Source organism: Cervus canadensis, chromosome 5 (genome assembly GCF_019320065.1).
Source record: "Cervus canadensis isolate Bull #8, Minnesota chromosome 5, ASM1932006v1, whole genome shotgun sequence".
NCBI classification, from domain to species: domain Eukaryota; kingdom Metazoa; phylum Chordata; class Mammalia; order Artiodactyla; family Cervidae; genus Cervus; species Cervus canadensis.
Window position 1 is genome coordinate 94,532,925 of NC_057390.1, and position 21,902 is coordinate 94,554,826.

Genomic DNA, 21,902 nt, shown 5'->3' on the forward strand with positions numbered 1-21,902 from the left:
CCTGGAGAACCTTGGCTTGGCGGGGAGCAGGGGCCCCGGCCCAGCCTGACGCCAGCCGTGTCCCCCAGCACCAGATCGTGCAGTACCTGACCGACATGTTTGACCTGGACAACGTGCGCTACACGTCCGTGCCGGCGCTGGCTGAGGACATCCTCCAGCTGTCTCGGCGCCGTAGCGAGATCCTGCTTGGTTATCTGGGGGTGCCGGCGGCCGGCAGTATTGGCCTCAATGGTGTGCTGCCCCGGGAGAACAGGCCCCCAGAGGCGCTGCAGTAGTGGCCACTGTGGGCCCGGGATGATGGCTGCCTGGGCTGCCTTCACGTGGGGGACGCCAGAGAGAGGCCTTTGGATTGGCGTGGGAGGCCTGGGTATCTGGCCATGAGCAGTAGCAGAGCCCAGGCCGTGGTGGCCAAGGGCACTTACTTGCCCCTGACCTTGCCCCCACCCCAACCTCCATCATCTGGGAATCCCCAGGGCCTGGGGGTGGAGGGCAGACTTCCTTGGAGATGGAGGGAGCCCCGAGGGGCCCACCTGACCCGCCCTCGGCTGTGCCTGGGGAAGCGGAGGCTGGGGAAGCGGAGGCTGGACTAGCGGCCAGTGGGGCCAGAGAGGAAGAATCAGGCGGAGATGGGATGCCCGGGGTGTGGATCCCCAACACCTCCCACTTCCCCGGGGGGCTGCTGAATAGGGCTGGGAGGGTGGAGATGGAAGAGGGGGTGGCAGGGCTCTGTGGTGAAGGGGCCCGGGCTGGCCAGTGTCAGGTCCAGGCATGTGCCTGGCCAGGGCTTACGGCCCGCCGCCACCCAAAAGAACAGCTCCAGGGGTGAAGGCGGTGACTGGGGGCACCTCGGTGGGCAGTGGGCCTGGGCCATCCCGAGGTGGGCCTACTTGGGCTCGTGTCTGGACAGGGATCAGGCCCCTGAGAAACCAAGCACTTGAGCAGGACGCTGTCCTCTGACCTTCCCTGGCCCTCCCGAGGACTGTCTCTCCTCCCACCTCTGCCACCACCAAAGATGGAGGAGGTGGGGCTGGTCGCCCCCCGCCCTGCCCTCTGTGAGCCCGGGACTCTCTGGCTGGTGCTAGGTGCTGGGCTGGAGGCTCTGACCGGGGTCATCTCGGTCCCCAAGAGTGACGGGCCGAGGAGCCGTGGGGCAGGGGATGGTCAGAGGATGCAGGCGGCTGGACCAGCATCAGGACGGGAAACTCACCTGGCTCTCAGCCTTCAACTTGACGCACAAACCAAGTAGCAGTGTAGAGCCCGCCGCTGAAGGCTATGGGCATCGGTGCCCACATCGCCGGATTTCTGTCCGCCCCGCAGACTCGCTTCCCTTGCGGTGTTTCCACCTGAGGAAACAGGTGTTTTATTTATTGCCTTAACACTTTATTTTGAGGTCCGCCCCTTTCCGGGTGGGGTTGCCTCCAAGAGACACAGACTTCTGTTTTTCCACACTTTGGAGTTGGGACTGGCTCGTCAGTCCTGGGGGCGCCCTCCCTTGAATGGCAAAGGGGTCCCCGGGGTGGGGTGGGAGAGGGCCCATCTTCTCTGAGCCCACTCCTGCCCCCACGTGGTCCCTCCGTCCCCCCAGACTGCAGGGACCACTGTGCACTAACTATGCTTCTGACTCCAAACCCACTCCAAACCAGTGCCACCTCCTGGGTGGGAAGGATTGGGGGGGGGGGGCCCTCCAAGCTAACATTCCGTTCATTTGCACTTCCCCTGCCCGCACTGTGAATGTGATCTTGGGCCTAGGCCCTGGCTGCTCTGATTTGCTCCCGAATCACCCAGAATTGGCACTTTTCATGTTGTCTGTGTTTACATGTCCACGCACTGCCTCTGGCACTTGTCGCAGCTTCCCACTTTTGTACGGTAGGGCCTGTGCACATCGACTCTTGAGTCAAATAAATGATTTAAATGATTTTCTTCCAGCGTCACCAAGCACATGTGGTCATTGCTTCCAGTGGGGGGCCTGCTCTTTGGGGTGCGGGTCGGGGGAGGCTCCAGGAGGGCAGAGGAGGCCTGGCGGGGCCATTTGGCCCTTGGCACGGAGGGGCCAGTGCAATGCCATGGATGTGGGTGGGCAGCCTGGGTGTGGGTCCTGCTCTGGCAGCATCTAGGTAGGGTCACTGGGCTCTGAGCCTCGGAGGCCCTGTCTCTAAGGTACAGGTATTGCACCCGGCAGGGACTGCAGAACCAGCCCCTCGATCACTGTAAATCTGAAGTTCTCATGGGTAGCTGGACAATCGCATGACTTATTTCAAAAGTACAGTAGTCCCCTCTTTTGGGCAGGGGCACATTCTAAGACCCGGATGTCTGAAACCATGGATAGTACTTAATCCCATATATACTATGTTTTTTCTATATACGTACCTATATTATATGTTATGTCATTAACTCAGTCACTCAGTCGTGTCCAGCTCTTCGCGACCCCATGGACTGTAGCCCACCAGGCTCCTCTATGGAATTTTTCCAGGCAAGAATATGGGGGTGGGTTACCATGCCCTCCTCCAGGGGAATCTTCCCAACCCGGGGGTCGAACTCACGTCTCTTGCGTCTCCTGCATTGGGAGGCAGATTCTTTACCACTGCACCACCTAGGAAGCCCATATAGGCCTGTGGTAAAGTTTATGTAAATTAGGCACAGTAAGAGATGAACAACAATAATGAAATGGAAGGAACAATTAAAACAGTACGCTAATAAAAATGTGTATATGGTCTGTCTCTCAAAATATACAAATTGAATGCCTTTTCCATCTCAACTAATCACTTACTACATACCTGTAAGTTTTGCAGCTTGAGATGTGACAGAAAACACGAATTTTTTTCATAATTTCATGGATAAAAGCTTCGTCCTTCCCATAGATCTCAGCACGTCAGTAAACATATTTTTCCTTTCCTTATTAAGTCGAGCACTTTCACCTCTTCACTTAAAGGAAGCACTTGTCAGCTTCTCTTTGGCATATTCTGATAGCCAGCATCACTACTTTGGTGCTTGCGTGTTAGTCACTCTGTCGTGTCCAACCCTTTGCAACCCATAGACTGTAGCCCGGGAGGCTCCTCTGTCCGTGGGATTTTCCAGGCAAGAATACTAGAGTGGGTGGCCATTTCCTCCTCCAACTTTTGTGCTTGGGGACCATTATTTAGTAAAACAGGGTGACTCAAACACAAGCACTGTGATGCTGTGACAGTCATTCTGATAATGCAGAGGGCTGGTAAGTGACTAGAAGGCAGGTAGGGTAGACAGCATGGATGCGCCGGACAGAAGGATGATTCGCATCCAGGTGGCAACGGAGCAGGATGGCTCGAGACAGTACGAGCTTTCATCACACTGCACTGAATGGTGTGCGCTTAAAACTTATGAATTATTTATTTCTGGAATTTTCCATGTAATATTTTCAGACTATGGTTGACTGACGGTAAGTACCACCTTGGAAAGCAAAACTGGATAAGCTGGGACCACTGTACTTGAAAGTTTTTCTGTATTTTTTGAAAATTTTACATGTACAGAAGTTAAAAAGAAAACCGTATAAAGCACACCCACAAAATCCACACTTCGAGTCAGTAATTAACATCTTGCCATAGTTGTTTCATGCATACAGTCCTTTTAGAAAATATTTTGGAGTAAGTTTTAGGCTTGTGCTTCCTCCCTAAACTACTTGAAAAAACTTATCTTAAAAATAAGGTAGTTCTCTGGCTTAATCACAATACAAACATCACACGTTAAAAATGAGCACTAGCTCTCTAATATCTGTTGGGATTCTGAAAAGCTTTTCCTGATTAACTGGAGACATACCCCAGTTCAACCTAAAAAGAGGGTAAGTATTTGATTCTTCCCCTCTACCGATTTCATACTCAAGGAGATGTAATTATTAATACCCCCAATGCTGTGTTTAGTTAATGCTGTGTTTAATTAATACACCCCAAATAAGTGTTTAAATAGCTTTATTAAGGTATGATTTGTATACCATAGAATGCACTTACTTTAAATGATTGTTTTTAGTAACTTTAGTAACTTTACAGAGGTGTCAAACTGTTACCAAAATGTTCAGTCACTTGATCGTGCCCAACTCTGCGACCCATGAACTACAGCATGGCAGGCTTCCTTGTCCTCCACTCTCTCCTGGAGTTTGCTCAAACTCATGTCCACTGAGTCAGTGATGCCGTCCAACCATCTCATCTGTCGCCCCCTTCTCTCCTGCCCTCAATCTTTCCCAGCATCAGGGTCTTTTCCAATGAGTCGACTCTTCGCATCAGGTGGCCAAAGTATTGGAGCTTCAGCTTCAGCATCAGTCCTTCCAATGAATATTCAGGGTTGATTTCCTTTAGGATTGACTGGTTTGATCTCCTTGCAATCTGAGGGACTCTCAAGAGTCTTCTCCAACATCACAGTTCAAAAGCATCAATTCTTCAGCACTCAGCCTTCTTTATGGTCCAACTCTTCCATCTATGTATGACTACTGGAAAAACCATAGCTTTGACTATATGGATCTTTGTTGGAAAAATGATGCCTCTGCTTTTTAATGTGCTGTCTAGGTTTGTCACAGCTTTTGTTCCGAGGAGCAAGCATCTTTTCATTTCATGGCTGCAGTCATCATCCACGGTGATTTTGGAGCCCAAGAAAATAGTCTGTCACTGATTCCATCATTTCCCCATCTATCTGCCATGAAGTGATGGGACCAGGTGACATGGTCTTAGTTTTTTCAATGTTGAGTTTCAAGTCGGCTTTTTCGCTCTACTCTTCCATCTTCATCAAGAGTCTCTTTAGTTCCTCTTCCTTTTCTGCCATTAGAGTGGTGCTGCTACCACAGTACAGTCTCAGAATATTCTTACCACCCCCAGAAGACCTCTAGTACTTGACTGCAGTGACTCCCCCAGCCCCCAGGTTGCCACCAGTTTACTTTCATGACTTGCCTTTTCTGGACACTTCCTGTAAATGGAGTCATACAATGTGATCTTTTGAGCTTGACTTCTTTACATATAAGGTTCATCCATTTTATAGTATGCATCAGTATTTAATTCCTCTGTTGCTGAATAGCATTCTGTGAAGAGTTTTACCTCTTTTTTGAATCACCACTATGGACTCAAGGATTATTTATTCCATAATTTACGCTCAGTTACAATCATTTTTCTGATGCTCCAATGGTCACAAATTTGACCAGAGGAAGCCCAGTTGAGTTGGCTCCTGGGTCCTTTAGACACCCCCACCCCCCGAACTCATCTTTGAGAACTTCATTTCTAGCATAACAAGTCCCAGGAAGCTCAGAAACCCAGACACCAGAGCTGGGAAGGCCCCCAGGGGAATCCTGGCTCGTTTATTCCTCCGGTGGTCAGTGAGTGGACTGTTACAATCACAGCCCCCACGAATCGTGCCTTTTGGAATCCATGCCCTTAAATAGACCTCTCCCACATCAGCTCTGACCTTGGCCATGAGACCTGCTTTGCCAGTGAACAAGAGTGATGTGATGCAAGCAGAGGCTTGGTGAGCCCAGGAGCACTGGGACTGGTCCTCTTGGAGAGTATCTGCGGCCATGAAAACCTTGGCCTCTCTGCTGAGGAGGCCACGTGGAGGAGGGTGTGGCACCTGGGCCAGCAGCCCCAGCTAAGTACCAGATTTAAGGGATGTGCCTGGGACCCCACAAGCCCAGTCGAGTCATGAGTGACCCAGCAGAATTGAGCCCAGCCAAGTTGCAGATCTTGAACAACAAAATGGTGATGGTCTTAAGGCACTAGGTTTGAGGTTGGCTTGTTACACAATAGTAGGTAACAGATTCCAGTCCCTCTGTTTGTTTCCCTGTTGTTTTTTTTTTAATATTTGTTTATTCGACTGCACCGGGTCTTAGTTGTGGCAGGCGAGATCTTTAGTTGCAGGATGTGAACTCTTAGTTGCGGCATGTGGGATCCAGTTCCCTGACCAGGGATGGAATCCAGGCCCCCTGCATTGGGAGCACAGTCTTAGCTGCTGGACCAGCAGGGAAGTCCCCATCCCCCCACTGATGAAAGGGGAAATTGAGAGGGGAGGACGACCGCCCCCCAGCATGCGGCCAAGACGGCAGCAGCCCAGGACGGACACCCATCTCTCCTGAACCCGTTAGGCTTCTGCCGCGTTGCCCATGAGAGTGATTCCGGTGCAGTGTGAGCAGGGTGTGGAAGATAAAATCTCGTAGCATTGTCTGGGTTCACATCAAGTGCTTGGTAAAAGCGGGTTCAGTTACATATAAATGGCTCTCAGGGCAGGTACACAAATGGGACAGGACAGTTGAAGAAGGCTCATTTGTTCACCGGAGAAGGCAGTGGCAACCCACTCCAGTACTCTTGCCTGGAAAATCCCATGGCCAGAGGAGCCTGGTAGGCTGCAGTCCATGGGGTCGCTACGAGTTGGACACGACTGAGCGACTTCACTTTCACTTTTCACTTTCATGCACTGGAGAAGGAAATGGCAACCCACTCCAGTGTTCTTGCCTGGAGAATCCCAGGGACGGGGGAGCCTGGTGGGCTGCCGTCTATGGGGTCACACAGAGCTGGACACGACTGATGCGACTTAGCAGCAGCAGCAGCAGCAGCATTTGTCCACCAAGTATTCACTGGGTGCCTATTGTGTGCCAAGCACAGCTCGAGGTGTCACCTGGGACAGTGACAGGCACTGGACAGGCAGTGGAGGCACTGGAGCCGGCTTGCACCCATCTGCTAGGAGAGCTGCCTGCTCATATCGTCCCAATTCCTGGTCTGGTGCCATCACAGTAGTGGCTGGAAAGTGGCCACAGGAGAGAGTGTTTACATGGGAATCAACACATGCTGCGAACCAGGGGAGCTTGTGGGCGCCCTTGGCGGCTCAGTGGTAAAGAATCTGCCTACAATACAGGAGACCCAAGTTCAGTCCGTGAGTTGGGAAGATCCCCGGAGAAGGGAATGGCTACTCCCTCCAGTATTCTGGCCTGGAGAATCCCATGGACTATATAGTCCATGGGGTCACAGAAAGTCAGACACAACTGAGTGACTTTAACTTTTTTAAAAAACATTTTTGAATTGACAGTTTTACTTATTTTTAAATATTTGTATTTATTTATACAGCTGCGCCAGGTCTTAGTTGCGGCATGCAGGGTCTTTAGTTGTGGCATCTTTAGTTGTGTAATCCTTGGTTGCTGTATGTGGGATCTAGTTCCCTGACCAGGGATCCTTGCATTGGGAGTGCAGAGTCTTAGCCACTGGACCATCAGGGGAAGTCCCAGAAATGTGTCTTGAGGACTTGCCTCCATGGTATCTGGACTACCAAGCTCTGACTTCTAGAAACCTCCAATACGCAATGAGTGGCTCCTCTCAGAGGTTTTGAAGCCAAACTATCACTTCTACTTTGAGTCCATTTGTCTTTCTTCTTTGCATTTTCAAGACCCAGCAGTCTCGCAGTCTCACAGCCTCCACGGGAATAACTGTTTCTCCAGGGTGTCGCCCTTCTTAGGCTTTATCCTTCTCTTCACCCCTGACGCCGAGACTTGGTCTGGCAACCGCCTAGGAGCTCAAACAGTCCTTGAAATGCACGAACGAACTTCTAATCTAGAGGGCGGCAGCTGACACATTTCAGAGAAACAGGCCTGGAGAGGGGAAGAGTTTTTCCCTAGGGACTTTGAGCGCATGCCAGGGTAGCTAGTGTGCGGTGCACAGGGTTAGATTTTGCACCTCTAATCCGGGGGCCGCCCTGTCGGTGAACTCCCTTCTAGAGGAGAGGCCAAAGTGAAATGCCAGCTCTGCTCAGGACTGCTGGGGCTGGTCTGAGGACTCCTGTGGGCCGTGGGAGGAGGCAGCCTGCAGTTCAGTTGACAGGATGCAGGCTGGTTCAGAACCTGGGCCTGCCCATCCACCGGAACAGGACTGAAATCCTGGCTCTGTGACACACTAGTGGGGTGACCTGGCAAGTGGTGGGACACTCAGACCCTTACTGTCCTCAGCTATAAACTGAGCATAATGAAGAGCTGCCTCGCAGGCTGCAGTGGAGGTAACACCAGTGACTAAGGATGGAGAAACTCCCAGGATGCACAGAGATACCAGGGGCATCGCTGGTCTACCTCTCAGCTCAGGGAGGAGGCAGGTGCCTCCTGCAGCCTCCCCTCACAGCATTCATGCCTGCATCACCCAGCTCCTCATCCACATAGCGGGTCTGACCAGTCATCTCATGGGATTCTGCCCTGGCTCCTAGGCACATCTCCGTTGGAAAAGCAACCCTTGGTACACAAAAGACATGCAGGAGGCTGTTCCTAGAAACACCATTCCTAACTTCCTAGATCTGGAAACACCCCAAAGTCCAGCAAGACTCAAATGGAAAGTCAACCATGGTGTGTTCACAATGTGGAGCTCTACACAGCAAGCGTGAGTGAACTACAGCCAGAGGTTTCCTCACGGATCTCACAAACAATGCTGGGGAAAGGAGCCACGCCCCCAAAGCATACACTGTAGGAGTCCGCTTACAGAAAAGTACCCGAAGCAGACCGACTTAATGTATGGGGCTGGCAGTGGGGTCGGTGGTCACCCTGGGGTTGACTAGATGGGGTGTCAGGAGCTCCTGGAGCTCTGGTTCTCGATCTAGGGGGCTGCTAACACAGGTGTACTTAGTTTGCAAAACATCATCAAGCTATACACCTTCGACTTCTGGGTTTTTCTGTATGAAAGGTATGCTTTTTGCTTTTTTTTTCCCCAAAGGCAAAACCAAACAACGGTCGTCTTTCAAGGTCCCCTCCGTGGTCACCAAGAGTGGCCCTCAACATTTCGGGAGGCCAGTCCCCTGCCGGGTCCCTCTCTGCCTGCCCCTCAACCCTCCCTTGCCAATTTCATTGTGCTGTTCCCTCCACTAGGAAAACCCCACCCCAGCTAACTCGCTCTCATTGTATAGTTCCTCACCCTGGCCGCTTCCTCCTCAACACTCTCTCTGAGGTGAGAAGATCCTGGCTTTCAGTGACTTGGCTTCTCCCGAATGAAATGCCTTCTAACCAGGGAGGGGCAAAGCAGCCAGACCAGGCAGCCCGGTCACAGGGAACTATTCTGGGAAACTCACAGCTCACACCCGCTGCCTCTCAGAAGCTAACAGAGGCAGTGCCTGAAGCAGCTGAGGGCAGGTGGCAGGGAAGTGGAGCCTGCTGACCCAGACAAGCCCAGGCTGGATCGGATGGAGCGCTGAGTCCAGCTGAGGAGTCCCGAGGGACGTCCTGGCTTGCTGGTTGGTTCCAAGTCACTATCATCTCCCTAGTCCTTCCAGCCTCGTCCATGGTGTGGACTCGAGCTGCCTGGCTGGTTCTCAGAATAAGCCACTCTGGTCAGGGAGCCACTCCGCTGTCTTCTCACTTCTCCTGACAAGCAATTAGGTCGTCTATCAGGCACGTGTTCTAGCATCAGCCTGGGCCAGGCTCCAATACATAACAAGCCCTGACTTTACGTTGCCCAGGTCTTCGCCAACTACGGGTAAAACCAGTTATATCAGAATCCCGGGGAACAAGAATGTAGACTCCAAGGTTATAACCCAGATCTACTGGATCAATCCAGGCACCATTTTCTTTTTATTTTTTTCCCCCCGGATCAGTTTTATTTTATTATTTTTTTTAATCAAATACATATTTAATTAAGAAACTAATAATGCAATGTTGCCCAAATAAAATGTAAGCACGTGTTCAATTATCACATTCCATATTTCAGAGAAGAGGTGTTAAGGATTTATGCCGTAAGTTTATTTACAAACATCTCTAGGATGCTGAGTTCAAGGGTTTGATCCTTTAAAGAGATTGCACCTCTATTAAGAGGTGTTCCTCTTCCTATCTGTCTCATGGATTACTTTTTAAGCAGTTGGTGTCTTACTATAAAGAAAGGTGCAGCAAATCCAGACCCAAAGAATAAAGTCATCATAGCTAGTAACCTCCACTTGTTTTCCACTGAAAATGGTATATTCTTCCCTGGTCCCTCCTCGTAGTGGCTCCGATGAACCACAGAGGTTGTGAACCTCCAGATGCTCTGTCCCAACATAGCGCTGTTGGAAGCTCTACAAAAGATCCAGAGACTGAAGGCGGAAGAAATGACGGCTGCAAACTGCGTGCTGCTTCCTCACAACCTTCCCGGATCAGTTTTATTGGTCAATTTTTCCTTAAGTTATGTATCACAGTTTCCTGCTTCATATATATTATATATACATTTTTTCTTTTTGATTTGTTAAATTATCAAAGTATGATAACACATTTACAGGAGACTTGGGAAATATAGAACAAAGTTACATATAGTTCCACTATATATTACAATTATTTTTAAGTAGATAGATTTTTAGTTTGAGTTTCAGTATCAAACTCTCAAAAATTAATAGAATGAATAGACAGAAAAGTAGAAGGATACAGTAGACCTGAAAAGCACTATCAACCAAATCAACATAATTAAGATTTATACTATTTTCACACACCAGCAGGATACAAATTCTATTCAATTACAGTCCAGCAGTGGTCAGTGTTGGGGTAGGAGAGGGGATGCAACGGTGGGAGCCCAGTGAAAGCCCCTTTCCTGGCCATGGAAACCTGTAAGTGAGATCAGACATCTGAGCCAGACTTGGCCAGGCAGAGGAGGGCAGAAGTGATGCATTCCAGGCAGAAGGAACAGCATATGCAAAGGACAGTAGACAAGAGGAGCCGGGCACCTTATCTAGATTGTAAGCACTGCAATCTAGCCAGAGAGATAGTGAGGGTAGGAGAGGGAGAGGTGGGCGGTAAGTCCTGGTTAATTCATGCAACCCCATGTAGGACACTGAGAGGAATGTTTTGTGAAAACTGAGGTATAGGTGTTTGCTTCCAAGATGCCTCATTAAGCAGCATAAATGTGACTAAATCAGTGTTAACCAAATGAAATGAGGGACAGAGTCTCTTAATTTCAATTACGCATCAATTCAGCACTAACTTGAGAGTCCCTTGGACTGCAAGGAGATCCAACCAGTCCATCCTAAAGGAGATCAGTCCTGGGTGTTTATTGGAAGGACTGATGGCTGAAGCTGAAACTCCAGTAGTTTGGCCACCTCATGCGAAGAGTTGACTCATTGGAAAAGACCCTGATGCTGGGAGGGATTGGGGGCAGGAGGAGAAGGGGACGACAGAGGATGAGATGGCTGGATGGCATCACCGACTCGATGGGTATGAGTTTGAGTGAACTCCGGGAGTTGGTGATGGACAGGGAGGCCTGGCATGCTGCGATTCATGGAGTCGCAAAGAGTCGGACACGACTGAGCGACTGAGCTGAACTGAAGCTTCCGTCCCATTAAGCATCTTGGGGGGCTGACTTGTGCGCCCCGCCCTGGGATTTCCCTCCCCCACCTTTAATAGAAAGGTCGTCCGTCTTGTGTGATCTGTCTTGTTGCCGGTCAGTAAAAAGGGCAAAGGAAAATAAATTTCCCTTGAGTCTCTGGCCTGTTTACTCGCATAACTAAGAGTAGATGAATTCAGACCCCAACGCGCCGAGGTTGCTTCCCCTCTTCGAGCACGCACTCTAACGGGAGCCCAGGCACCTGCAGACCCCGGGCGTGATCAGAGTACTGAGGAAGTCTTCACTCCGCGCAGGTCCCCGCAAAACCAAAGCTCCCACCAAAAGTTCAACACGCCCCCCAAGCTAGGGGCTGATTGGCCCGCCTTGCCCACACGGCGAGCCGGTCTCACCTTCTGATTGGCTGTTCTGTCCCTTGTTGTGCGCCGAAACCCTCCTCCTCTCTGATTGGTCAGGCACTTACCTGCGCTCGCCCCGGATTGGGCGCTGGCTGGGACGGCTAACAGGCTCCTAGGGGCCCTGCGTTCTGATTCGCCGTTCGGGCCAGCACCACGGCCTGCACTCTGAATGGCTGCGCCGCTACCTGTATCGGCCTTCGATTGGGTGAGAGGAGGCTCCCCAGCGTGATAGGTCAGGACCACCGCCCCCCTGGCTCCCCATTGGCTGCTGTGCGAAGCCCGGTCTCCGGGTAAGATGGCAGCGGACGGACAGTGCTCGCTCCCTGCTTCATGGCGGCCGGTGACCCTCACCCACGTCGAGTATCCTGCAGGTAAAAGGCAACCCCGGCTCCGAGGATGACTTCCCGAGGCCGGCCTGTCAGTGCCTGGTGTTTTGGCAGGCGCAAGCCCGCGAAGGGGGCGCCGGGGCACCCGGGTAGGAACTGTCAAACAGTGAGCCATGGAGGGGTTCGGCCGGCGCGCGCGCTGCGCAGGCGCAGTGGTGTGGCGATGAGCTGGGCGAAATTGTGAGCGTCTCTCGCGCATTCTGCGGCTGCGCGTCCGGGGAGCTCCCCTGGGTCCCGGGGCGCCGGTGGGCTGTCTTGGGGCGGTGGTCTGGGTGAGGTGGGAAAGGATAACTGGCCTGGACCAGGGCCTTTCTTCCCTGCCCTTCTCGGAGCCGGAGAGGCTGGACTTTCTCCCCGGCTCATAGGGAGTGCCTGCTTTCTGCAAACAGTGCTATTGGGCAGCCGTAAGAAAGAGCTCCCCATTGCTGGGAGTGTGCCAGTCGAGGCCAGGCAGCTCTTCGTTGTTGGGGTACTTCTGATGCCACGCCCTGGGCAGAGCACTGCTCCACAACTCAGGGGACCTTGGGGGCGGGTGGGGGCAGACAGCCCCTGGAGCTTCCCGTCGGACCCAGCTCTGGAAGCTCAGGGCTTTCTACCTGGCAGGTCTTGGAGTGACCTGTTCCGGAGGCGGTTTAGTAGAGTGCTGCAGAGCTTGGGACTTGGGGTCAGAGTTCAAGCCGTGGCAATGACTTCATCCCTCTGTGCCTTTTCAAAGTGGAGCTGATCACAGTGCGTTCCTTCTAGTGGTGGTGCGAGAATCAGAAACAGGAGGTATGAGAAATGCTGAGTGCAGTGCCTGGTGTAGAGTAAACATTCAAGAGATAATTGCAATGAACGTGATCCCGCCACCCCAGGACCCTCTCAAACCCACGCCTCCATCTCTGTGTAGGATGGTTGGGTGTTGGGTGAGGCTGGGGTTCGGGGGGTGTCTTCTCAGTGAGCCCTGGTGACCCCAGGAAGGGCCTGCTTGTGCAGAGACTTGAGAACCTAGCCCTGCTGAGGGCCCCAGGGCTGGATGCCAGGGAACTTTGACCCTAGGTGTTCTGGGTTCTAGTGGGGGGTGGGGCGGCCCTTCTGTTGCTCTAGCTTGCCTTCTGCCTGCCTGCCCACCGTTCACCCGTCATTCATTGAGCTGGTGTCCACTGAGTGCCTCCTGAATGCCAGCCCTGGGCTCCGCCCTGTGTTTTGAATGGTGAACAGATGGATATGTCCCTGAACTCCTGGACTGGGCGCAGGTGGGAGGGGGGCACAAAATCCACTATACAGGAGGGAAACTGCACCCTGGAAAAGGGAAGAGTCTTGCCTTAAGGTCTCAGCACCTTCATGATTTCCCCTCCCTGGGCAGGGAGTAGCTTTTCTGGGTGCTCACAGTGAGAGGAACGAACCTGGCAGATGTGAGCAGCATGACTCAGGCTGTGATGAAGGACCCTTTTCAGAGACCAGAGGAGAGACCTGGCTGAGTCTGAGGGCCTCTTCTCTGAGGGTCTTCTAGTCCCCTGCTAATTCTTCTGTGACCCCCCTGCACTTCTCTTTCACACCTCTCATCACACTGACTCTTGTTTCCTTCCTCCGTTCATTTACATCATTTTGTTTTTGTTTAGTAGCTAAGTTGTGTCTGACTCTTGGCGACCCCATGGACTATAGCCCGCCAGGCTCCTCTGTCCTTGGAATTCTCCAGGCAAGAATACTGGAGTGGGTTGTCATTTCCTCCTCCAGGGGATCTTCCCAACCCAGAGATCGAACCCATTTCTCCTGCATTGGCAGGCAGATTCTTTACCGTTGAACCACCAGGGAAGCTCTAACATCATTTTAGAGCCCAGTTAAGTGTTGAGTGCTGTGCTGGATTTGGGGGTCAAGTGAGGTGTAGAGATTGCACTCCTGCACTCATGATGCCTGCTTTCTAGAGAAAGAGAAAGATACTGGACAGATGTCTCCACTAATGAGTGGTGTCATAAACGACGCCCTGGTTACAGATTCTGAGAGCTCTGCAATGGCAGGAAAGCGTCTTTTATTTTTTTTTGCCACTGTGGTGGGTGCTTAATTTATGTCGTGTTAACCCAGACAGCCTCCCAGGTGCGGGAAACCATGTGCAAGAGTCCGGAAGTAGGGCAGAGCCCGGTGTATTCAGGGAACTAGAATGTAGTCCCTGGAACTGGAGCAGAGGGTGGGAGGGAAGCAGGGCCAGGATTGCAGGGCGTGATGAGCTGGGCTGAGGTGGGACTTATCCCAAGGGCAGAGAGAGCCACTCGGGGCTTTGATTGGAGAATGGTGAGGCCAGAGTCGCTGAGAGCATCTGCAGGAAGTTATAAGGTAGCACTTGCTGTGGGATAGGCCATGGAAGTGGCCAGAGGTTTGGGGGTGCCAGCCACTTCCTGTCTGCACGACCCAGGGTCATGGGCACTAGGTGGATGGCTGAGAGACCCAGAATCTCAGGGCTGGAAGGGGCCGGGCCACTGTGTGGATGAGGAGACAGAGCCCCGGAAGAGGGAAGAGACTCACCCCGGTATCACTCAGCGGGCCTGGGGCAGCACTGGCTAATCTGTTCTCCCAGGCCAGTTCAAAGCCTGCCCTACCCTGGGTAAGTGTGGGCAAGGCCAGGTGTGTGCCCATCTCTTCAGCCTGGAAGTGGGGCTCAGCTCTGTGTGGGTACCTCCCTGCTGCCTGCGCGAGGCCAGGCCGGTGGTGGGGCCCTTTCTCGATTCTGGGTTCTCCAAACCTAAAAGTGCCCTGGGTGCCAGGGACCAAGGCGGGCATCACACAGGCCTCACACGTCAACGCTCCCATGGCTGGAGGAGGTGGGTACTGATATCCCTGGTTCACAGGTGAAAGAGCCGTGGGTCAGGGAGGTAAAGTCCTTGCCGGAGTCCGTGTAGCCGCCAGTGCTGGCTTGGGCGCTGAACCGCACACTCTGACCCCAGAGCGGCCACGTGGCCGCCCTGCCTCCAGTGGCGAGGGGAGCCTTTGGACTTGGTGTCAGCCCTGCCCTTGAACACGGGGGCAGCTGGCTCTTGCTGGCTGGCTTCAGGATCCTCACACTGCCTCCCCCCCAGGCCTTTCTGGGGCAGAAGGCAGCGGTCAATAGGCGGCCATTTGTTTTGCCAGTAGAGCGGCAGCAGGTAGCCATTACTGCAATAGGCGGCCATAGTGGGCAGAGCAGACCGGCCTTGCTCCCTGTCTGAGTCTGCAGCGTGGACCCAAGTCCGTGTGCTGTCCAGAGAGTGCCAGGTTCCCCTGGAGGCCCAGGGCTTGGCTGGGCCCATCTCAGCACAGTGCTGTGTTCCAGAGGCATCCATGTGCCTGCTGGGCTGTCTCCTGGTCCAGAGTCCAGCCTCTGGGGCCCGACAAAGCCAGGTTCATGTTCCTGCTTTGGCGAGATAATGGGTAAGTTTAGCTCGGTTCAATCGCTCAGTCGTGTCCCGACTCTTTGCAACCCCATGGACGGCAGCACGCCAGGCCTCTCTGTCCATCACCAACTCCCAGAGTTTACTCAAGCTCATCTGTCCATTGAGTCAGTGATGCCATCCAGCCATCTCATCCCCTGGATCTTAGTCAGACCCCGCCTCCTTCCTGCTGTGTGACTTTGGACCAGTCATGCAGCCCCTTTAGGGCTCAGTGCCTGCATCTGTAGAATGGGCCCAGTGACGCACCTGCTTTACACTCACGGTCTGTGGGTTTGAGGGCTCAGTAAACGCCCTGGCACACTGTGTCTGTGACCGAGGTGGTGTGGTCAGCCAGTACCCAGAGGCGTCTCCGGTCACCTGGCCCTGCCCTCTGGGGCCCTATTGGGACCGCCTCTCTGACCCAGGCCCGGCTTGACTTGCTGGGGGCCAGGCCGTCTTCGATGGCCGTTCCCTGCCCTCATGTTGTCCTCCCTGTCTTCCCAGGTGACCTCTCTGGCCACGTTCTCGCCTACCTGAGCCTCAGCCCTGTATTTGTCATTGTTGGTTTCGTGACCCTCATTATATTCAAACGGGAGCTGCACACGGTGAGTGAGTCCCGTTCCCCACGGCCCCACCCCAGGGAGGAGGGGCCTCCCCATCCCATCCCAGGTGCTTTGCTTTCCCTTCCATGCCACCACCTCTCTTGAAGTGTGTGGAGCCTCCTGGCTGGTTCCAGGTTGTCCCCGGGTCTGGGAGGTTCAGTCGGAGGCCAGCAGGTTACCCAGAGGCCCCGCTGACCACACATCTTCCCAGCAGATCTCGTTCCTGGGGGGCCTGGCGCTGAACGAGGGGGTCAACTGGCTGATCAAACACGTCATCCAGGAGCCACGACCCTGTGGAGGTAGGGCCCAGGCCTCGGGAGCCTGCCAGGTGAGGGCATCCCTGGGAGGCCCGCGTCCCCCACCACGCCCTGTTCTCTCCCCGCAGGCCCCCACCCGGCAGTGAGCACCAAGTACGGGATGCCCTCCAGCCACTCCCAGTTTATGTGGTTCTTCTCCGTCTACTCCTTCCTTTTTCTGTATTTAAGGTGAGCCAAAGTGCCGCGAGCACTTGGGATGCCCGCTGGCTGGGGCTCGGCCCCTCCCAGGGGTGGGAGGAGCTCCAGCGAAGGCAAGAGGCTCCCGGGGAGCCTGCAGATGGGGGCCGGGGGCTGTGTGTGCGGGGGGCCGGGGCCCCAGGCTGTGGGCTGAGGCTGCCTGACAGGGTTGTTTTCCCAGAATGCACCAAACGAACAACGCCAGGTTCCTGGACTTGCTGTGGAGGCACGTGCTCTCGCTGGGTCTCCTCACTGTGGCCTTTCTAGTCTCCTATAGCAGGTATAGCGGGAGGGGGCAGCCCCCCCACCCCTGCCCCTGCCCTGCCCACTGAGGTCTGGCTGGATTCTGGGCCCTCACGGTGGACCCGAGCCCTGGAGCCTATGAGCAGGGCTGAGAAGGGGGCCCCCAGCCTCTCAGGTTAAAAGGCCAAGGCTCCAGCTGCCCCGTGCCGCCCAGTCCTTGCTCTCTGCTCTTGGTGGGGGCCGTGATTCCAGCGTCAGCCATCTGTTGCCATGTCCTGAAGGAGCCCTTCACAGACATACTCTGAAGTTCGAGGGCTGGGGACAAATCCCAGCCAAGCCATCCCTTCACCTCTATAGAGTCGGGGGCGCCCCTGTTGGGGTGCGGCCCCTTGCCTGATTCTGGAAGCAGCTCTGAGTCCGTGTGGCCCCAGGACTCTGTCCTTTCTGTGGGTGTCTCCCGTGTGTGTGCAGGGCTCCCCGGGGAAGCTGGTACTTGGGCATGGGGGCGCGGGCTGTGCGGGCTTGTCTCCGGCTGGCTCTTGTGAACTCGCCTCTGTCCTCGGCCCAGGGTCTATCTGCTGTACCACACTTGGAGCCAAGTGCTCTATGGGGGCATCGCTGGAGGCCTGATGGCCATCGCCTGGTTCGTCTTCACCCAGGAGGTCCTCACCCCGCTATTCCCTAGGATAGCAGCCTGGTAACTGCCTCCCGCCCGTGTTGCTGTCCCCTCTCCCCGCACCTTCCCAGACACTATGTCCCAGGCCCCCTCCCGCCAAGGGGCCATCAGTGGGGGGAACCCAGACATGCCAACCCCAGCCTCAGTCTCCCGGGGAAGGCCCCAGTTCGCAGGGGCGTAGGAAGCAGGGCCCGCTCGCCTGGCTTCTATCCCCCCCCAGGGGTTTTCTCAGTCCAGAAGCCTCTGTCCTCGCCTGGCCTCTCGGGGGCTTGGAAAGCAGCGTGTGTCCTTCTGGACTGTATGTATCTTGGGGCCGTGTCCCAGCCTGAGTGTCACACCTGTGGCCCATCTGGGTCTCTTAGTGGCCCGTCTTAGGGCAAAGACTGTGATCGGCATGGGGAGGGTGTGTTGCCAGCCCAGTGGAGGGGGGGACGTCCGGCTTGGTGACAGACCTTGATGTGGTCCTGGCTTGCGGGGTGTCTGTCTCTCCAGGCCTATCTCTGAGTTCTTCCTAATCCGAGACACGAGCCTTATTCCCAACGTCCTCTGGTTTGAATACACAGTAACCCGGGCAGAAGCCAGGTAAGTCAAGGGGACTGTGGTCACCAGGTCCTGGCTCAGTGGGGTGCAGCCCTCAGGCAGCACTGCTCGCATTTCTGGAAGGCACCCCAAGAACCAGGCCTTTGTCTAAGCACTTTTCTTATACCGCCTCATTGAGTCCTCCCCTGGACCCCATTTTACAGATGAGAAAACTGAGGCTCAGAGAGGAGTCACTTGACTGAGGATATGCAGACCTCAGGTGTGGGAGCCAGACTGGGAACCCAGGCTGTTGGGCTCAGAGCCATGCTTTTAACCTCTGTGGCCCAGAACCAGAGAGCTGGGCGGCCAGGACTCTCAGGGGGACCTGTGTCAATACCCCCCGGGGCTATTCTGCCCAGACCCTTTTCGGCATGGTGAGTTAAGGGTACCTGAGGTTGCAGAGCAAGTCAGGATGGAGCTGACGTTGGCGCTTTCTGACTCAGCTCTCCTGTCCATGCACCTCAAATCCTGGGTGGGGTGCCCTCTGGGGTGGGGAAGGCCTGGCTCCTTCACAGGTTCAGAGGGCAGCTGAGGCAAGACTGGGCTCCCATGCAAGCCTGGGAGGTTTCCTGAGGAGCCCTGGGTTCCTGGTGAGAGGAGCTGCAGGGCGGGGTCCCCGCAGTCGGGACATGTGTCCAGGACATCATGGTCTATATTATCCTAATGAACTTAGAGGTAAAGCCCTGTCTCCGCGAGGAAAGGGGATTTGAGGGCGTTAGAACAGTCAATCCCATTACTGGCGGAGGCCGCAGCTGGCCCAGGCTCTCCACCTGGCTCCTGGAGCCGCCCCGCTGCTCCCTTCATTCACCGAAACTTCCACGTGCCCCTGCTCCGTGCCAGGCTGTGTGCTGGGGGCAGGCAGAGAGCAGGAGGGTGGTGGCCGGCAGGGGATGGTCACGAGGAATCAGGCACCTACCTGTGTGACCAGGGCCTTGGTCTTGAGAGCCTGCGGCGGGAACGTGATGCGGGGTTGGGGTGGTTGGCCATGCTGGCTGGGCGTGGCGGGAGAAAGCGGGCCCATTGGAGTTAGGATTTGACAGGGAGAATGCTCTCAGCATAGGAAACAGCTTGTATAAAGCTTCTGAGTCAGCAGATAGAGGCAGATGTGGCCAGAGCCCAGGGGAAGAAGGGGGCTGGCCAGGGGGTGAGGCTGGGGCCGCATCATACAGGATCCGTGGGTACAGTTGGGTTTCTGCATTTCAGGTGGGACTCTTGACGAGCCCCATCCTCCTATCTGAGCCTCAGCCAGGCCCTCCAGGGAACAGGACTATCCCTGATTCCCTCAGGTTCCTGAGCCCTTTGTAGGCACAGCCATGCCCCCAAATCAGGTACTGGGATCCACTGGGTCAGCAGTTCCCCTCTCTGCTTCCATATATCCCAGACGGAGAACTCAACTATCTTCTCGTCTGTTTTGCTTGATAATAACAGAATCCCACTTGTAAGTGGGAGCGCCCCAGATTTTCTGGAATCCAGCCAGGTCCCTCGTGCCTGTGTTCTGTCATCCTGGCCCCAGCCGTGCGCCTGGCTCCTGGCTCCGCACTTGGACTCCAGAGCTGAGCACCTGGGGTGCAGGCCCAGCTGAGACACTGACCCTCCCTTTGCCCCAAGTCCCAGGTCCCCGAGCACGAGCTCTGATTGGCTCGGCTCAAGCCGACCCTGGGGGCCCCTGGGAGCGGGCCTTCACTCAGTTTGATGGGATTGGAGGTAGGAAGGGGACAGCTGAGGGGGCGGGGCGGCTCACTGAATGCCAGGAGCCCCCTCATTTGACCCCCCCCCCCACCCCCATTTTGTAGGAACAGACAACGCAAGCTGGGGACGAAGCTGCAGTGACGGGTGAGCGTGGCTGGCTCCAGCCTCCAGATCTGGCCTGCACGATTCCTTGCAGGATGGATGGGATGACAGTAAGAGGGACGAAGCAGAGACCTCTACAGACCCAAGTCACCGAGTGGAGCCTTTTTTTTGCTTATTTTAATTTTGATGAACAGAGTGGACCAAAGGGCTGAGCCAGCCCCTCAGCCAGGACCCTGGAGGGCCTGCTGCTGGGGGGGAGTGGCCTCATGGCCAGAGACCCTCACAGTGCTGCTGCCAGCCCCCAGTCGGGCAGAGCGTGCCCTTGGCATGGGCACCGGGGTGTGGGGTAGAGGAGGAGGGCTCGCACCTCTGGTCACAGGGCCAGGAAATCCAGGTGGCGTGAAAAGTGCACACTATTTATTTTTGGGTTTTGTCAAAGGCAGATGGAATTTTGGAGAGGAGGCTAGAAGAGCCTGCTGTGCGGGGGCCTCCCTGTGTACTGAGGGGCCCAGGTGAGCTCCCCAGGCGCTTTGCCCTGGGCCCGAGAGGTGGCCTGCCTGGGGGCCCCAGGGGAGGGAGCATCCCCACGTCCTTCCTGCCGCCAATGCCATTCCAGAACCTCGGTCAGTGTTTCCTGCGTGGGGCTGGGCCCAGAGAGAGCGCGCGTCTGGCGCTGCTGTCCTTGTGTCCTGCCCGCATCGACCCTGCACCACAAGGGCTTTCTCTGGTCCCCTGTCCCCAAGACAGTGGTCCCTCTCTGACAAAAAGAGCCTGCACATGTGGGTGAGCAAACCCAAGCTGTTTACAGCTCTTTCCTGTCCTGCCGTCCGGTAGTGGTTCGTCTTCATCTCCACCCAGACAAACTGCAGAGGGAGTGGGAACTGGTGGGGGGAGTGAGGCAGTGGTGTCTACTGTCTCGTCCCAGCGCCCACTCCCCCACCCGCCCCTTGTGTTTCTGAGCATTCTCGCCTTCCCACCCCCTCCGAGAGGCTGGGAACCTGCTTGGGTCACCCTGGCCTGTGTCCGGGGTGTGGCTAGCAGATCCCCAGGGCCCAGCTCGGAGGCCAGCTCCTCCCAATCTTGAAGTCTCTTTGAAATGGAGTTGTGGAGAGGAGATGCTTCCAGACTTGGAAGCTTCTAGAGCGGAACCAGACTGCTCGGGACCTGCGTTCCGATTCCACCCCCCCCCGCCCCTTTTCTTTATGGAGGTTATTAACCTGCTGCTGAAGCACAATATTTTGGTGCTTTCTTTTCTCATTTGTTCAAGACAGTGTCCAAAGCCATTCCAGACGCCAGGACCAGGGGCCTAATTTTGGGGAAGGTTGGTTGGTCCCCACATTTTCCTTTCCTTCCCTTCTTATTTTTATTTTTTACTTTTTTTGCCTGAGACAAGCCAAGTGTGAGGTGGTTTGACTTAAGAAAAATCAACGAAATTGTTTACTATTGTTTTAAAATAAAATCTTGAACTCTCGCAGCTTGAGCACGTTGACTAAGCTGATGGGAGGGGCCTGGGGCACAGCTGTGGGGACACATGACCCTGAGGGGCAAGGGGGTGTGGCGAAGACCAAAAAAATCCTAAGGATCTCCGAGACATCTCGTCCCCTCCGGCCCCCAAAGCCAGGATTGGAATGGCCTCTGTGACCCTTGGCACCAGGATCTGAGGTCAGCCCCACCAGACCCCATCTACTGCCCTGTGCTGTCCTGGCTGGCTCTGCCCTCACTAAGCCGGGCTTTCCTCTGTGTGACTGACAGCCCTTGAGGACAGAGGACACCAGCAAATCTGTCCTTCCTCAGCTTCTGTCAGGATAAACAGCTCCACCCCTTGTTGAATTCACTACTTCTTGAGTGTGCAGACAGGTATTGGGCTTTGAAAGAAAGAACTGCAAACTGACCTGGGTTTTGTAGGCCTTGTAGGAGTGAAATGAAAACAAGTCATTTCAAGGGTCCAGAGTGGGGGTTCTAACCCTTAATTCATTAAAGCTGATTCAGAAGAGCTTCACCCTTAGGGTGAAGGTGAATCAGAAGTAATCCCATCCTCCCATGAGCTCGAAGGCTGGGTTTGGGTGCCCCACCGTGGTCCACAGAACCT

At 54.7% G+C, this 21,902-nt stretch overlaps 3 protein-coding genes across 6 annotated transcripts in view; 2 read left to right on the plus strand and 1 right to left on the minus strand.

The window, feature by feature from the left end:
• MIGA2 (mitoguardin 2) overlaps positions 1 to 1,931 on the plus strand; it is a 23,857-nt gene extending 21,926 nt beyond the window's left edge. For both annotated transcript variants that reach the window (XM_043469798.1, XM_043469799.1), the window contains exon 16: positions 69 to 1,931. In XM_043469798.1, the coding sequence (XP_043325733.1) occupies positions 69 to 275 (207 nt within the window). In that variant the 3' untranslated portion in view covers positions 276 to 1,931. The remainder of the gene's footprint in view (positions 1 to 68) is intronic.
• LOC122442248 (cytochrome c oxidase subunit 7C, mitochondrial-like) overlaps positions 1 to 9,995 on the minus strand; it is a 20,898-nt gene extending 10,903 nt beyond the window's left edge. The window contains exon 1 of one of the 2 annotated variants that reach the window (XM_043469804.1): positions 9,808 to 9,995. In XM_043469804.1, coding sequence (XP_043325739.1) covers positions 9,808 to 9,995 — 188 coding nt within the window. Of the gene's footprint in view, positions 1 to 9,774 lie in introns of those variants that run through there. The other variant, XM_043469803.1, reaches the window with a different exon arrangement.
• A 1,918-nt stretch (positions 9,996 to 11,913) lies between these two features.
• On the plus strand, positions 11,914 to 21,284 carry DOLPP1 (dolichyldiphosphatase 1). Of its 2 annotated transcripts, none has more exons than XM_043469801.1 (8): positions 11,914 to 12,033; positions 15,933 to 16,033; positions 16,245 to 16,329; positions 16,416 to 16,515; positions 16,706 to 16,804; positions 17,336 to 17,464; positions 17,936 to 18,025; positions 19,816 to 21,284. In XM_043469801.1, the coding sequence occupies exons 1-8, from the start codon at positions 11,958 to 11,960 to the stop codon at positions 19,850 to 19,852; spliced, it is 717 nt and encodes a 238-aa protein (XP_043325736.1). In that variant the 5' UTR covers positions 11,914 to 11,957; the 3' UTR covers positions 19,853 to 21,284. The 2 variants fall into 2 exon arrangements, with proteins under 2 accessions (XP_043325736.1, XP_043325737.1); XM_043469802.1 differs by lacking the exon at positions 11,914 to 12,033 and adding an exon at positions 14,238 to 15,429.
• The last annotated feature ends 618 nt before the right edge of the window (positions 21,285 to 21,902 follow it).